Source organism: Salvia splendens, chromosome 7 (genome assembly GCF_004379255.2).
Source record: "Salvia splendens isolate huo1 chromosome 7, SspV2, whole genome shotgun sequence".
In the NCBI taxonomy this organism is placed as follows: domain Eukaryota; kingdom Viridiplantae; phylum Streptophyta; class Magnoliopsida; order Lamiales; family Lamiaceae; genus Salvia; species Salvia splendens.
Window position 1 is genome coordinate 3,123,296 of NC_056038.1, and position 15,173 is coordinate 3,138,468.

At 34.9% G+C, this 15,173-nt stretch overlaps 3 protein-coding genes across 3 annotated transcripts; 1 reads left to right on the forward strand and 2 right to left on the reverse strand.

Annotated features, from left to right (window-relative positions):
• Positions 1–1,868: 1,868 nt before the first annotated feature.
• On the reverse strand, positions 1,869–4,966 carry LOC121742164 (transcription factor bHLH143-like). The gene is made up of 4 exons (XM_042135218.1): positions 4,873–4,966; positions 3,648–4,236; positions 3,379–3,540; positions 1,869–3,289 (listed from the first exon to the last, which is right to left on the reverse strand). Exon 4 carries the CDS (start codon positions 3,270–3,272, stop codon positions 2,373–2,375), a length of 900 nt encoding a protein of 299 aa, XP_041991152.1. The 5' UTR covers positions 3,273–3,289; positions 3,379–3,540; positions 3,648–4,236; positions 4,873–4,966; the 3' UTR covers positions 1,869–2,372.
• Positions 4,967–7,514: 2,548 nt separating this feature from the next.
• Positions 7,515–9,253, reverse strand: LOC121741129 (peptidyl-prolyl cis-trans isomerase FKBP12-like). Its single transcript, XM_042133828.1, has 4 exons — positions 9,042–9,253; positions 8,891–8,952; positions 8,030–8,082; positions 7,515–7,779 (listed from the first exon to the last, which is right to left on the reverse strand). Exons 1-4 carry the CDS (start codon positions 9,161–9,163, stop codon positions 7,678–7,680), a joined length of 339 nt encoding a protein of 112 aa, XP_041989762.1. The 5' UTR covers positions 9,164–9,253; the 3' UTR covers positions 7,515–7,677.
• Positions 9,254–9,400: 147 nt separating this feature from the next.
• LOC121741128 lies at positions 9,401–11,349 on the forward strand. The gene is made up of 3 exons (XM_042133827.1): positions 9,401–9,757; positions 9,920–9,972; positions 11,096–11,349. The coding sequence occupies exons 1-3, from the start codon at positions 9,528–9,530 to the stop codon at positions 11,152–11,154; spliced, it is 342 nt and encodes a 113-aa protein (XP_041989761.1). The 5' UTR covers positions 9,401–9,527; the 3' UTR covers positions 11,155–11,349.
• The last annotated feature ends 3,824 nt before the right edge of the window (positions 11,350–15,173 follow it).

Sequence of the window (15,173 nt, forward strand, 5' to 3'; positions counted from 1 at the left end):
TGATGGCATCAGCTGTGATGTTATGGTTGGGAAATAATTTTCCCTTGAGAGTTGAGAATTGTTTCATTAGGCCAATAACTACCTCCATAAATCAAAGGTATGATGAATATGATAATATGTGGAAGTCATTTTCAATCTAATTTTTTTTATGAACTTTTAGTAATTATTAGTAAACACCATTAATTCTCTTTAACTATCCGACCATTTGTTGAACTACTCTGCATCATCAAAGACTTTGTGCACAAATTGACCTGATTTTGTGCTCCAATCCGATTTAAATATATCACACACGATCCATAACTCAATATACTAGTATGTGATTGACAATTTATTGGTTATTTAAAAGTATTTAATCTCTATATATGGCAAGGTGATGTACATAAATGTAGGTAAATAATGCCCCTAAAATTTGGATTGATTTGGATTTAATTTATATAAATCAATTTTATTATTATTTATTGGAGTATTATTTTATAAAAATATAAAAGAGATAATATGAAAGATTTATGAAAAATCCACACGTGATTTTGGGCTTAATTTGAAATAATTATGCAATACCCAGTTACATAATTAATCTTTTCTTAACTATGTAAATATTTAATTTGAAAAGTTAATACTTTCCTAAATTATTTCAGAGAGATTAATATGTGGAGTATATTATAGTAATTTATTTTAAATTAATTAATGTACATGATGACATGATCCCATTTTTTATGTAAAATACTAAAAAAGTTAATAGTTTATATGCATTTATCACCTTTTAACCTAATGAATTTTATTTCATTTCATATTAGATACACTAATAGGAAATAATAGTATTTCATTTCTTATTGTATAAGCACATGATTTATATAAGCATGACAAAATAAAAGAAAAAATGATTAAAAACTGAAAAGAATACATTATCTACAATCAACTTTATTTAGTCTAATCAAGTAAAAGAATAAATGATTAAACATTTAAAGAGAAGAATGCGCTTTGTTTTTGTACCACAGCATTTGCCTGAAAGCTGGCATCTTATTACAAATAAGTTAGGTAACATCTGACAAATTTATCATTAATTTGGTTATGCTTGAAACCCGCACATCCATATATATAATAAATTTATTTAGAAAGTGGACCTATCCAGTACATTTCAATTTCCCAAGTTTGGCTATCGACCGTTCCAAAATTAACTTTTATTAATTTAGTAAAACTAAAATTAAATCCTTACTATAAGAAAATTTGAAATGAGAACAATATTGATCGATTAGTATTGCACTGTCTAAGTAATTTAATTTGAACGATTAAAATAAAACAATATTGCACAAGTTTGGTTTCTTGAATCACTCACAAGTCGCAACTCAAACGATCAAATTTAAACCACCTTGTTGTGTTTGCTAATGAACCATGCTTTTGTCTCTTGAATTTATCAACTTTCAAAATCCTTCTTATTCAATGATAAATTCAGGTGGAGTCGGATGGTCGACCAACTACATTGTTGGTCTATAAATACGAAAAAATCCTTCTAAAATTCGATATTTAGTGCTTCTGCCGATCCAATGGCAAGACTATTTACCACAACCTTTTTAGTAAGAATTCGCTTCCATTTTTCATCTATCATCTATTATCACAATGCATCCATCTTTCAGCACCAACCACAATCTTTTTCTCTATGTCGGACCTTACCAGTTCCATTTGTGAACCAGAAACAACTTCGGAGATATTTCAACAATCAAATTTGATAGTAGTATAATTTATTTTCTTAAACCAATTCACAAATTAGCATTCACTTTTATTCTTAATTAAATTAAACTCTTTTTGTTCTACAACCACATTAAACATCACATTTCTCATCAATATACACTAAAAACAAAAACTCAAAAACATCAAATCCAAACACATCATTACATTACAAGTGCAGCCACAGATGGTTATTACAACCTCACAAACAGTCGTTCAAAACTCAGAAAACACAAATATTACAACTGGAAACAAACAAGAAGAAATTGATGATGATGGCTCGGAAGCCCCTGAGGGCCCTGGCCCCCCCGCACAGATTTTCAAGATAATCATAATAAAAACGAAGAAAGGAGGTGCCCCCCCACACCAACCAAACACGCATGCTCGCCATCCATGGCGTTTTTCGACAATTCCGGAGAAAAAAGGAAGCCCTCGTTTCACACCACTACGCTTTCTTCAATCTGCCATAGCCCCCCTTTTTTTTACTTTTAAATCACATTTTTAATCATTTCAAAGTCAACAATTATAGCAAAGATGGCTGCTTTTATCGACTGAACCCTCCCTCTTTATTGCCCCACAATCTTCATGCTGACTGCACCATTACCACCTAAAAGCAAAAGCCATCTCAATAATCAAACACGCACCATTAATCATGCGCCCCCGAGGGACGATTTCATAGCCTTCAGGTACGCCACCGCCCCGTCGATTATCGACACCGGATTGCTCCCGTCTAGTCCCGGGATGATGCTCTCGAGCATCTTCAGCACCTCGCGGATTTTAACCTTCTTCCCGCTGTCGTCGTTGCTGGCACACCTCGACTCCATGTCGTTGTCGTGACTCTCCAGAGATGATTTCTCGTGCTTGCCGTCGAGCAGCTTTTGTCTTTTCGGCGCGGGGCTCGTTATTTCTTCTGTTAGTTCGTCGAGGCTGAGTGGCGGAGAGTGCTCCGTGCTAGTCGCTTCATCGTCGTCGTCACTGTCAGTGTCAGTATCGGAGTAGAGCAGAGCGTCGATGTCGTCACTATCTTCTTCATACGTCTCGCCCTCCTCTTCGGACAAATGGTTTTCGTCCCATTTTTCTTCGAACGAGGGATCCGCCAAGATGCGCAGATCGACATGAGCAGCTGCTTTGTCGAGCGGGACAGGAGTCTTGGAGGCGAACATCTTGTCGAGGGGCGAGAAGGAAGGACCCAAGAACAGTCTGGTGTGATTCTCGGACTGGTCGAAGATAAGGAATCTCCTCTGAGGAGCACCAACCGGCTGCTTATCAACAACCCCTAGGCCGCGGGGCAAGGCACACTGCGAGCCTTTCGGATAAGGCTCTCCGGTTGGACACGGAATATTGCACTGAGGCGGGCGAAACCCACCGAATGCATTCAAATCAGGAGCATACTGTCCTGGAAATGCAGCATTGGCAGTAGGCCACTGGTAAGAGGGAAAATGTGGCAAGCTGAGATTTCTATCGAGATGAGGCGTTGCCATATGATCGATATACGAAGAATTCCGAACAGCAAACTGCTGGCGCAGCTGAGACCCTCTGGCCGCGGCCATCCGGCCAAATGAGCTACCTGCCAATGCATCAAGCCTATAAACATACGAGAAGACGAACGAAATCGAGAAAATCAAGCACAAGAACAATCAAGAAAGAAAAACATACCAGAATAGTGTAGTTCTACTTTAGTCCGGCAAGTAGATTACTTTCCAAAATGCAAAACAAAAGAATGAAAACAAAAATATATCTGCTAGATTGATTTTCGACAAACGGAAAACGGGAACAGGTCTACGTGACAGGTTTCAGCAAGTGACGGAAATATTCAGCCTGAACAACACAATTAAGGGCATAAATCAGATGCTCTTCAATTATAAGTAAAGAAACTTGAATTCGCAGCACAGACAACGAAAGTAAGCAGGGATTCGATAACGAACCTGGCAATTCTGTAGAGGTTGAAAGCATGCTATTACTCTAACTATAATGGTTGTTCTCCCAGCAATCCCACTCTCATGTTTAAGCGCCCTAAATCTCGTCTGGCTCGCTGCTTGGCACACCATAACTACGCTCGACTCTTGATGTATTTCACAAATCGGGGTAAACAACGAAACAGCTAATGACAAGAAAGTAGGCTAATGTATTCCACACGGGTTAAACAAAGAAACAGCGAGGGACAATAGATAAATGGAAGTAAAGCTGAAGTTGGACTAGAAATCCTACTTGATCAACAAACCAAACTCAAACAGAATCTAACAGCAACAAGAAGATGAGGGGCTTATGAAGATTGAATAAACCACAAGCAAATCTTATAGAATGTAGAAAAAACAAGAAGACAAAGGGAAGTGATTTGATCCCATCATGGATATAAGATTAAGCAAACAATGAGAATGTAAAAAAGGACTGTTTTCAGAACAAAACAACAAGTTATAGAATAACCCTGCAATACAAATTCAAAGAGATAACAAAGTGAATCCACCACTGCATACTGGTTTTTCCCCTTATATCCAAAGGTAATAAGATTGCCACCTGAAACAAGAGCGAAGCTTTTCAGACAAGACAAGTGAATGAAAATCCAAATTGGAAAGAATAAGAAATCTGTGACCTATCAGAATATAACAATACACAATTTAGTGTGTGTTTTAGAATCATGAAAAGTAGGGGATCTGGAAAAGGCAAGTAGAAAATCTGTAGTCCAACAATCCATGTTTCACTTTTCTCATCAGATCGAATCCAAAGCCCCCAACAGATTATCTTTTTCTTTATCTTCTCCAGATCACAAAAGATTCGGCTGTCGAGCGTGCTTATTACTAAAACATTTTTTGAAAACCTCCCTCACACCACGCTTGATGAATAAAAAATTCATACAAACGTGACAAATACTAATTGTTCAACAGCAAAAAAATGAACCCACAAATAAAAATGCTCTCTTTATAAGTATGAACATAATTAACTTGATGAGAACCATTTTCAAACATAAAATTCCAAGTTAGTATGTTGATAATTCAGCAAGAAAAGGACCAAATACTCAAAAAAGGATCAAATTTTGTTCTGTGCCAAAAAAGAGGGAGAATTTGAAGACATAAAAAGAGTGTAACATAAAAACAGAAACAGAAGAAACTCAATTGAGGTAGAAAGAGGGAGGAGAGAATTGGGAGAACTTACAGATCCGGAGCAAGAAAGTGAGAGTGATGAAGTGAGAAAGAGGGAGAGAAAAGTGGAAGTGGTAAACAGTGGTTGGATAGCAGCTCAAACTCAGAGTAGCCACCAATTCAGGGATTGCTTGGATTATATAAACAGTTCAATGACCGTTATGCCCCTGCCACGGTTGGATTTTTTAAAATTTATTTTATTAATCGTGCTTAAATTTTAAAAAGAAAATGATAAGTTCCTTAAAACAAACACAAACAAAAAAGTTTCTATTACTATTAACTAAGTGCTTTTTTGGTATATATTAGCGTGAAATAACTTATTTATAAGGACGTTAATCGGTGATTTTTGGGTCAATTCAATTTGGATTAGAGACTAATTGGGTTGAAATTTTATTGGTTATAAATTTTTAACTGTAACCATAAACGTTTTTATGGGATTATCATAATATGTTCTATCACTAAGCTAATAGCTCGTCGTGTGAGCCTCTCATTGTGTGGGTTCATTACTTAAAAAACGAGAGAAACATCATCATCTGAATATTCATGGTTGGATTAAGTCATTAAGTGAGCATTTTATTACCTGTCAGAAATGGATCATAGCAGAATTTCATTCTATATCGGCACCATTAGTATCAAATTTGGAAGGAATATTGATTGATTCTTTAGCAAAAAAAGAATTCGATATATATATATATATATATATAGAATACCCATTTATAATTTTTTGTAACTCAATCGTAAATGATGAAGTCACAGAATATTTGACATTTTTGAACTTTGTATGCAACTCACTACAGGCTCGGGAAACAAAGTTAAAACAATATGACAAATTGATTTTTTAATAAAATTAATAGGTAATTATAATAATTAGATAATATCCTATACAGTTGACTAACTTGATGTGTAACTTAACATCTCATAATAATGAGAGAACCAATTTAATCAAATCAAATGAAAAGGTGAGGTCACCATTAACCAAAGTCCAAAACCGAGTGTCCCTTTCGGTGTGTGTGTCATCACGGACATTTGAAGGAATCAAATTCAATGATCTCTAAACAAAATATTAAATTTAGTTATAATATAGGATTATATCTCAGCATGTTAATTAGTAGCATTAATAATTAAAACTGTCGGATTAACGTTTTCTCCTTTTAATCGGTTAATACTCTCTCTTGTTTTGACTCAGTATGCTATTCCTTCACAATATAATTAATTGGAAGTCACTTTTTTTTTTTTGGAAACTTTTCGACATGAGTTGAGAGAATTTGAATTGGGGAAGAAAATGTGAAGAACACCACCAAATTATAAAGTTACACGTATTTGTTGAAGTAACTAGATAGGTCTAAACTAAGGCTATTTAGTCGTAATTAACCACTAAAATTGTTAATGCTACAGATAATAATGACACGCTATTTACAATTAGCACGTTACACGTAGCAAGGTAATTTGACGTATCATATTAATGTATAAAGTTATCTTGATATTGCACATACAATAAATGCCCAAGAATTAAGTAATCTCGACAACTTCAGTTGTGTGAGAAGCAAAGCAAGTGCAACTTTTAATATGCTAGCACTAAGTCAGTTTAAAACGAAACATAAAGCAAAATATTTGTCTACATAATTGCGTAGGATTAGGCCCACTTTTCACAGCAGTGGAGTCTTGATGCTCAAAATACTAATTAGAAAAGGAAATATTTGTATTTTCTAGGAGTATTTCATTTAAACGTCTTTATTTATGTGCACTTCTATTATCGGATAAATATTATTGCATACACCTTATGTAAAAACCTCTGCGATTTTTCAGCCATGAATCTTGAGTAGGCTACACCTTAATTCGAGATATAGTTTATTAAAAACTTAGATTAAAAATTCTTGTATATTCAAAAACATTTGCTTGTACCTGTCCAATTTTTAATTGGTATGTTTAATCCAAGTAAATTAGGTATTAAACTAATCATGACCAATGGTCAATCCAAGAAATGAAAGTCAAGAGATCCAACACAGTGAAAAAGGCTGAGGAACAGAATTGACAGTCGTTACTAACAATGGATGGTGCACGGAACAGAATTGACAGTCGTTACTAACAATGGATGGTGTACGATGAAAGGAAGTGAACCCCAAACTAAGAAGAATCATCGTCAACTCCAGATACCAAATTTAATTAAGTTCTCCAGCTCTCGTAAACCAAGGTGGAATAGATCGACCCCAACCTCCCTTGGGAAGGTAAAAAGAACTTACAGGATTATATGAAGCCCATTATAGTTTAAAAAATTGTTTCTCAAGCGTCATAATTGAGAAAAAGAAATTACATAAAACGCGTGAGACAAATGAGTAGCACTTTTAGTTTTAAAAGCAGGCACTCTCATAACTAAAACTCGCACATTAAAAAAAAAGCTATTACTTGTATCGATATAACATCCATCTGGAAACAAAAGTATAATGTTTAAAATAGTGGTTAGTCATGTCATAAAAATCTACTACTGGTATATATTCAAACTAAACAAATTGATGGAAAGAGAAGGGAAAATCATGGCTACGAAATAGCCGAGATAGATATAATCATATACTCATATACCACAATCGACACACAGCGCAACCATGGGACATATTTTTCGCACTCAAGAATCACTTTGTGAAAGTCTGAAACCAGCCATAAGACAAATGTGAAACTGTAAATCCCAATGTCGATGAGGAATGCTCATGGTTCAAGGTTTATTCATGCATAATATAAGTAGCAAAGCATCCAAGTAGAACATGTTTGATAAGCATTAATATATGCTATGTTTTCTTCCACAACATAGATTAAGAAGTGTGATTTACTCGATGCTGAGAACTTCGATCTCAAAAACCAGAACTGAGTTCGGCTGAATGCCCCATGCTGGGAATCCACCACTGCCATACGCGTAGTCAGGAGAGCACTGCAGGATTAAAACCACAAAATCATTAACAAAATACTAGAGAAAAAGATAATTAACTTTGAAGCAAAGATAACAAAACATCAAGAGCAATTATAATTCTAGTTTGGTTTCTGGAATACTACAAGAAATTACTATCAGAAGCAGCAGTTCTTGAACGTAATTGATTGGCTAAACAACAACCTAAATGGAGTAAAAATTATACTAGTACTACTTATAATGCAAGAACAACAACTATAGAACGTTTCCATACTTTCAGTTTAGCAATTTCTCCCAACTGCATTCCCAGCACTCCTTCATCCCATCCTGCAATAGAGGCAAAGTGTTACGTTAATAACTAAAAGCCAATAAAAAAACATCAGCATAACACATTCACAATCATGAGATACAGCACATTCAAGTGACATAAGCAATCATACATCAAAGGTTTCTCAATATTCCATCTGAATCATATTCAGGTAGCTCTCATCAAATCAAAAAGATGTTTATATTGATTGATTATTTCTTAAGGTGAAAATTTGGTTCTTTGATCATCAAAAATTCAAAATAGTGGTGAAGGAAGCTACAAGTCTTCAACCATAGGCAATAATGGGAATAAAAGCACAATATAGAAGAACGTGTAGCAAATCATGGTGTCGATTACATGGAACTTCACCACAACTCATGTTTGCCAGCTAATTACCCAAGCAAACTCAAGTAACTAATAAATTAAGATTGTGCATATCATCATCTTTCAGGAACTGGTGATATTCACAGGTACAAGAACTCCAACACTCTATTCTTCCTTGCTTTTATCCACTCGTACAGTATTTATTCTTCATATGAGCATACAGTAAACATTTCCTACCATAACAAATCTGTAGCCAAATGAATGATAAAAAAACTTTCACCAAAATAATGGCACAGCAAAATGACTATTCAACGACACACATAGTACAAAACTCAATTACCGAAACACCAAACTCAATCATTGCCGATTTCAACTGCGCTAAACTAATTCACCGTTGGATCTCATGATCAATTACACAATTCAGCCAAAACACACACAGTCAGCTTAAATAAAAAAATGAAAGCCAAAATTCAACCAAAATTCGTTGAGGAAAAATAAAAATACCTTTAATAACATTGCCTTTCCCAATCTGAAAAGTGAAAGGCTTCTGCCCTGCATCCTTGGTGCTATTCCCCCAAATTCACGCAAAAGTAAGGTCAAATACATCAATCACGGTTCTTCTTTAATCGATAAGCATGAGAAAGAAAAAAGGTACCTCCAGAACTTTAGGTTGAGATCTCGGTTTTTGCCAAAACCGGTGCAGTGAACGGTGACGGTTTGGCCGGGTGTGGGCTTGGGGCCATTGCCTTGCCTGATCAATTCCTTGTCAATTCCCATAGCTGAGATTGGTGAGGAAGATTGCTGCAGTTTCGACCCCTTTTGGCTTTATCTAGGGTTTTGCTTTTCACTGTTTAGTGTAACGAATGTGTTGTCATATTTCTTAACCATTAAAAATTTTATTCTCTTTTTTTTTACTTTTACAAATAATATACTCTCAAAAGTAGGGTTGCACTATTCTCCTTTTCCACTCTAAGATCCTTTTCTCTTCTTAATAATAGCCATTAGATCCATCCAATCAACGGACCACGTTAATCCTAATTAATTATTTCCGCGTTGCATTATAGCTCCTTTCGTTGTGCATTATGGGGGTAATTTAGTAAAGTCCCTAAATTGGAACCGCCTTTTGTTTTGGGATGTGCGGATGTCACGGGATTTGCAATCTTCCACTCTTCAGTTTTCTCCCATTTACTCCAGCCGACTCCTCAACTCTCCCACTCCTTCCCCTCTCTCAACCCTACTTACATCCGCCACATTTCGAATTCCACAGCCTCCGCCATCGATTTGCGTCGATTCCACTCCACCGCAGTTACCGCTGCCACAAAATCGACCGGCGTTGTCGTGTTTGCACGCCATATTCAACAAATCGAGCAGGTAAGCATTATGAAATCAGTCAACTAAGCGTATGCCTAGACTTTAGGATATCGTTTTTACCCAGGTAATCGTCTAGGGTTTTCTCTGATTATGAGTCCGCGACATTGTGTTGGGTTTACCACGTCTCGGTGCAAGTATCTTATTTATTTCGGTTTATTCCAGATCAAAAATGACAAAAAGAGGTCGTCCCCGCGCGCAAGCATCGCAGGAAGCAGGTAAATTGCACTCGTTGGTTGTGCATTTCAGTAGTATGAATGCGAATAGCCTTATTTAGATGTCTAGTTTAATTACGTGCTGTACAACTAGCATTTTAGGGGTATTGTGATGTCCAGTGCTCAAGAGTATATACATGTATTGTTTATTAGGATTAGTGCATTATGTATATGGTTGGATATTCATTGAATGTTTTGAATTGTGCATTATGTAGAGTAGGTAGTGTGTTGCAGAATGCATTATGGAAGAATTCCGTGTGCATTTTTTAGGCCCGACAGTGCATTATGTATCATTATGTATGCATTATGTTGCTTTTAACATTGGTCATTGGTTGTATTGGTTTGTTGCCTCAGATTTTTACAGAGGAATCTGATTGATGATTTGTTACTTTTATATATTATATGGTTTGATTAGTGCATTATGTCTATACTGAAACCGTCATTATGTGCAGAAAAGTATGCAATATGTATGGTGTTGTGTGTTTTAGTGACTACAATCAGTAAATAGTACATATGTGCATTTTTTAGTTTGTACTGTGCATTATTGAACATGATGTATGCATTATGTTTACTAAATTATGCATTACTAAGCGTATTGGGTGTGTACTAATATTTACCCAGTCAGGATGAGTGGTATTCATTATGTGCAGTAAATTATGCAATATGTAGGGTGTTGTGTGTTTTAGTGACTAAACTCAGGAAAGAGTACATATATGCATTTTTTAGTATAGACTGTGCATTATGGAACATAATTTATGCATTATGTTTACTAAATTATGCATTACTAAGGGTATTGGGTTTGTTGTAATAGCTGCCCAGTTAGTATGAAAGTTTTTTTATTATGTTGTGTTGGTACTGCATTGTGAATCAGTAATAGTGCATTTTTTTGTAGTATTGTGTGCATTATATGAGTGGTATTATTTATATTGTTTAATGCATTTTTTGTGTAACACATGTGCATTTTTGTGTTTAGACAATGCATTATGAGTAATTTTTAATGCATTATGAGGTTGTATTATGCATTATTTCATATGATAGATGCATTAATCTGTAAAAAGCTAGCAGCATTATTTATTCTGATTTATTGATAATGTTTTGATGTTTTACTTTGTTTGTTCCATATCAGAGAAGCGGCTAAGATCAGACATTGACGATGCAGTTGACGAGAATTGTGGTTTGGAGTGAGTTTTGGTTCGGCTATAGGGAGATCTTGGTTAATGGGTAAACTGATATTCGGATAGATGTTTCAATTTAAAACTGTACTTTTTCGCAACTTAATAAGTGCGTTTGGATATTAGCTAATGATTTAGATTTGGGTAAATTGTTCGTATTCAGCATTATAGATTGTGCATTGTGTTTTACAATCTGTGCATTACTCCTTTATCGACTGTCATTATTTGCAATGTAGTGTTCGTTACGATAATAATTGTGTATATGCAAAGTCTGAGCATTATGTGTAATTATATCGTCATTATTTACAGTTAATTATGCATTATAAGAAGTATGCATGATAAATTTAAAGTGGATATAAACGTTGTTCAGGGGTGCATGGTTTATTTCAACTGGATATAAATTCAACATTAGATAAATTAGTGCATTATTTGATTAAAACGTTGCATTATTTACCAAGAAATTATCATTATTTAAAATTTTGTATTGAATAAGACGTATCAACGGGCTGCATTATTTATTCCAATAAGTGAATTTTCTAATTTAATCGTTTTGCCAGAATTCAGGGGTCCATGGAATATTAAAATCGGATATCAATTCTGCAATAGACATTTTAGTGCATTATTTTACTAAAACGTTGCATTATGACCTAGAAAAAAAAATTGGGAACAAACAAAATAATTCATCAGAACACAACTGATACAAAGTTGACTTGTTTAAATAAAAATCAAACGTTGCATTATGACAGATATAAAGTTCGAATAACAATAACAAAAACATGACCTAGTGCAAGACACAAGATGTTGCTATATGTACGTACTATACCCTAGCCCCTAATCTTATTAAACCCTGGGGGGAAACAAGAAACGTGTGCCAAGCATCGTATCACGGTACATCTTATTCGTATGCATTGCAGTTCACATAATTTGCATTATACAGTCAATAATATGCATTACTCGCTACAATTTGGTGCATTATTCGAATTGTTTTACAATTTGTAATTAATGTGTACGTACTATACCCTAGCCCCTAATCTTATTAAACCCTCGGGGGAAACAAGAACCGTGTGCCAAACAACGAAACACGGTAAATCTTATTCGTATGCATTGCAGTTCACATAATTTGCATTATACAGTCAATAATATGCATTATTCGCTACAATTTGGTGCATTATTCGAATTGTTTTACAATTTGTAATTAATGTGTACGTACTATACCCTAGCCCCTAATCTTATTAAACCCTTGGGGGAAACAAGAACCGTGTGCCAAACAACGAAACACGGTAAATCTTATTCGTATGCATTGCAGTTCACATAATTTGCATTATACAGTTAATAATATGCATTACTCGCTACAATTTGGTGCATTATTCGAATTGTTTTACAATTTGTAATTAATGTGTACGTACTATACCCTAGCCCCTAATCTTATTAAACCCTTGGGGGAAACAAGAACCGTGTGCCAAACAACGAAACACGGTAAATTTTATTTGTATGCATTGCAGTTCAGATTTTGATCATTATATAGTACTAACCGATATTTAAGCCCTAGAGGGACAAGGCATATTATGTATACGTATACATTGCAAATAACATATTATGCATTATACTGTCAATTTAATCCATTACGCATTTTCATTTGGTGCATTATTTGTACCAACTATAAATAGTATACTATGTAAATTGGAAGCTTACGTGATTTATTTATAGGTCAAATACAAGCTATTCTTAAACATTGTAATTATGTGTACGTACTATACCCTAGCCTCTAGACTTAATAAACCCTTAGGGGTCAAAACAAACGTGTGCCAAACATAAATACTACGACCCAATACTTATACCCTATGCATTGCCGCTCACGTATTATGCATTATATAGTAAAAAAATCCATTATACTTCATCATTTTGTGCATTACACGTATCGTTTTAAATTACTGCCCTAGACAAGCCGAGAGCTAAACCCTGAAGGAATGTTTCATAATCGCGGTCGGTCATTATTTACACTACACTTCCTCGTACTCCCTTTCAAGGGCAGCAAGATCCTCTCGTGCTTCTGAGAATTCACCTTCCTCCATACCTTCACCTACATACCAGTGCACAAATGCTCGCTTGGAATACATAAGATCGAATCTGTGGTTGATTTGGGAGAAAACTTCAGCTACAGCTGTGTTGTTGCTGAGCATGCACACTGCGCGCTTCAGCTGTGCAAGATCACCCCCTGGCACCACTGTCGGTGCCTGGTAATTGATGCCGCATTTGAAACCAGTTAGGCACCTGCAAACATCGAGTGTTGTTTTTTGACCCATTTTAGCAAAAATCACCCATCACCCTAAGTGCAACACAAATCATAATCATTTGGAAATTTAATCTATGAAATTACCAGTCAACAAATTGAATTGTCCTCTTTGTTTTGAACGATTCTAACAACGCCGGCGTAACAAGATAGAAAAACCTAGGATCGAGCAGCCGCGAGAGACGAAAATTGCAACAACCCAAATACTATGTTTCGAATTGCAAAGATGGAAAACTGCAAAAAAAGCGTCTGGAACGCGTGAACAAGATGAAAAAAACGGAAGATCTTCATGGGAGGATTTCATGGAAACTTCCATAACCACCAAGATATTATTTCCCTATGGATTTCAGCGACAGCGACACGTCGATGCGTTTGTGGATTTCAGCGACAGCGACACGTCACCGCCGATTTTGCTCTTCTTCATGTTTCCGCCGGCGAAGAGCGAGTTCAGGAATTCGGCGAGTTTGCCGCCGGAGGAAATCGACTGCTTCACCTTCTTCAAATTTGCTCTTCTTGAAACCTTGCTGCAAATTTGCGAATTAAAAAAACCTAAAAGCCTAAGTAAAATCCCTTCCTTCTTCAACGTGAGATGTGAATAAAGAACGTGAATATCTTCAAGGAGAGAATCATGGAATTTCCGTAACTGCAACATAATAATATACCAAATCTGCCCTTTTTAGATATTTAATTGATTAAAATTTAATGTGATCTGCGAATTTTTTCATCCATCGGATTGATGTAATTGACGGTATAGATTAAGAAGGAAAAAGGAGGAAATATAGAAAAAGGAAATGAATACATCCCCTCAAAAGTATATTAACATATTTTAACTTTAAAATGTATATATAAATATATATATATATGTATTTTTTAAATGCATTTTAAAAAATACAAGTTTTTAAGTTTTAGAAATCAAAACAATGGAATTTAATAAATGTGCAATTTGAAGCATCAATTGCTATTCTGATCGTGGCATGCCTAACTTGAGCCGCCTTCTTTTTTTTAAGAGAGAGTGTAAGAGAAACACTGGATACAACGGTAAAACTAGGTTAGATTGAGAAACTACGCCCCCATTGGCCGCCGACCATATGGAGCTATCAATTGGGTTTCAAAATTTAGTCTTCTTCTTTTATTATTGATTTACTTATAGCCCAACTCGTTTTTACCTTACATTTTAGTAGTCATATGTACAAGTTTCACCATGAACATATGCAGTTGAAATTGGAAATATAGTACTAACTCTACTATTATTTTCTTTTTCTCTTTGTGGTAACTAATCAAAAATCATTATATCTTTTTGAAAAATTGTTATTTAAATCATAATTTTTGGTTGATTTCTGTTTTTCCCCTAATTTATAAAAGTAGCTAATTAAACTTTTCTCTTATGTACATTTCAATTTGCCCTAATTTAAATAGACATGATAATCATCTCGTTTCACTATCACTACAAAAAAAATATCTTTTTAAGGGCAAAAAATTTAGAAGTAATTAATTACGTTGAAATTTTTTAAAAAATAACAATAATTTAGGATGCAATAGAAAGCATTCCTAAATAAATTAGGGACATAATAACTTAATCTTTTACTTTTTTTTAGGATGCTTTTATTTGCTTCCTCTAATTTTAGTTGGGACACCTACAATAAAAATGTTTTTTAAGCATTTGTGGTATATTTAGAAACACAAATTAGCGTCTTTAATTGTTAAAAAATGTCCTTAAAGACTTTCTTTTATTGAAGTGTATC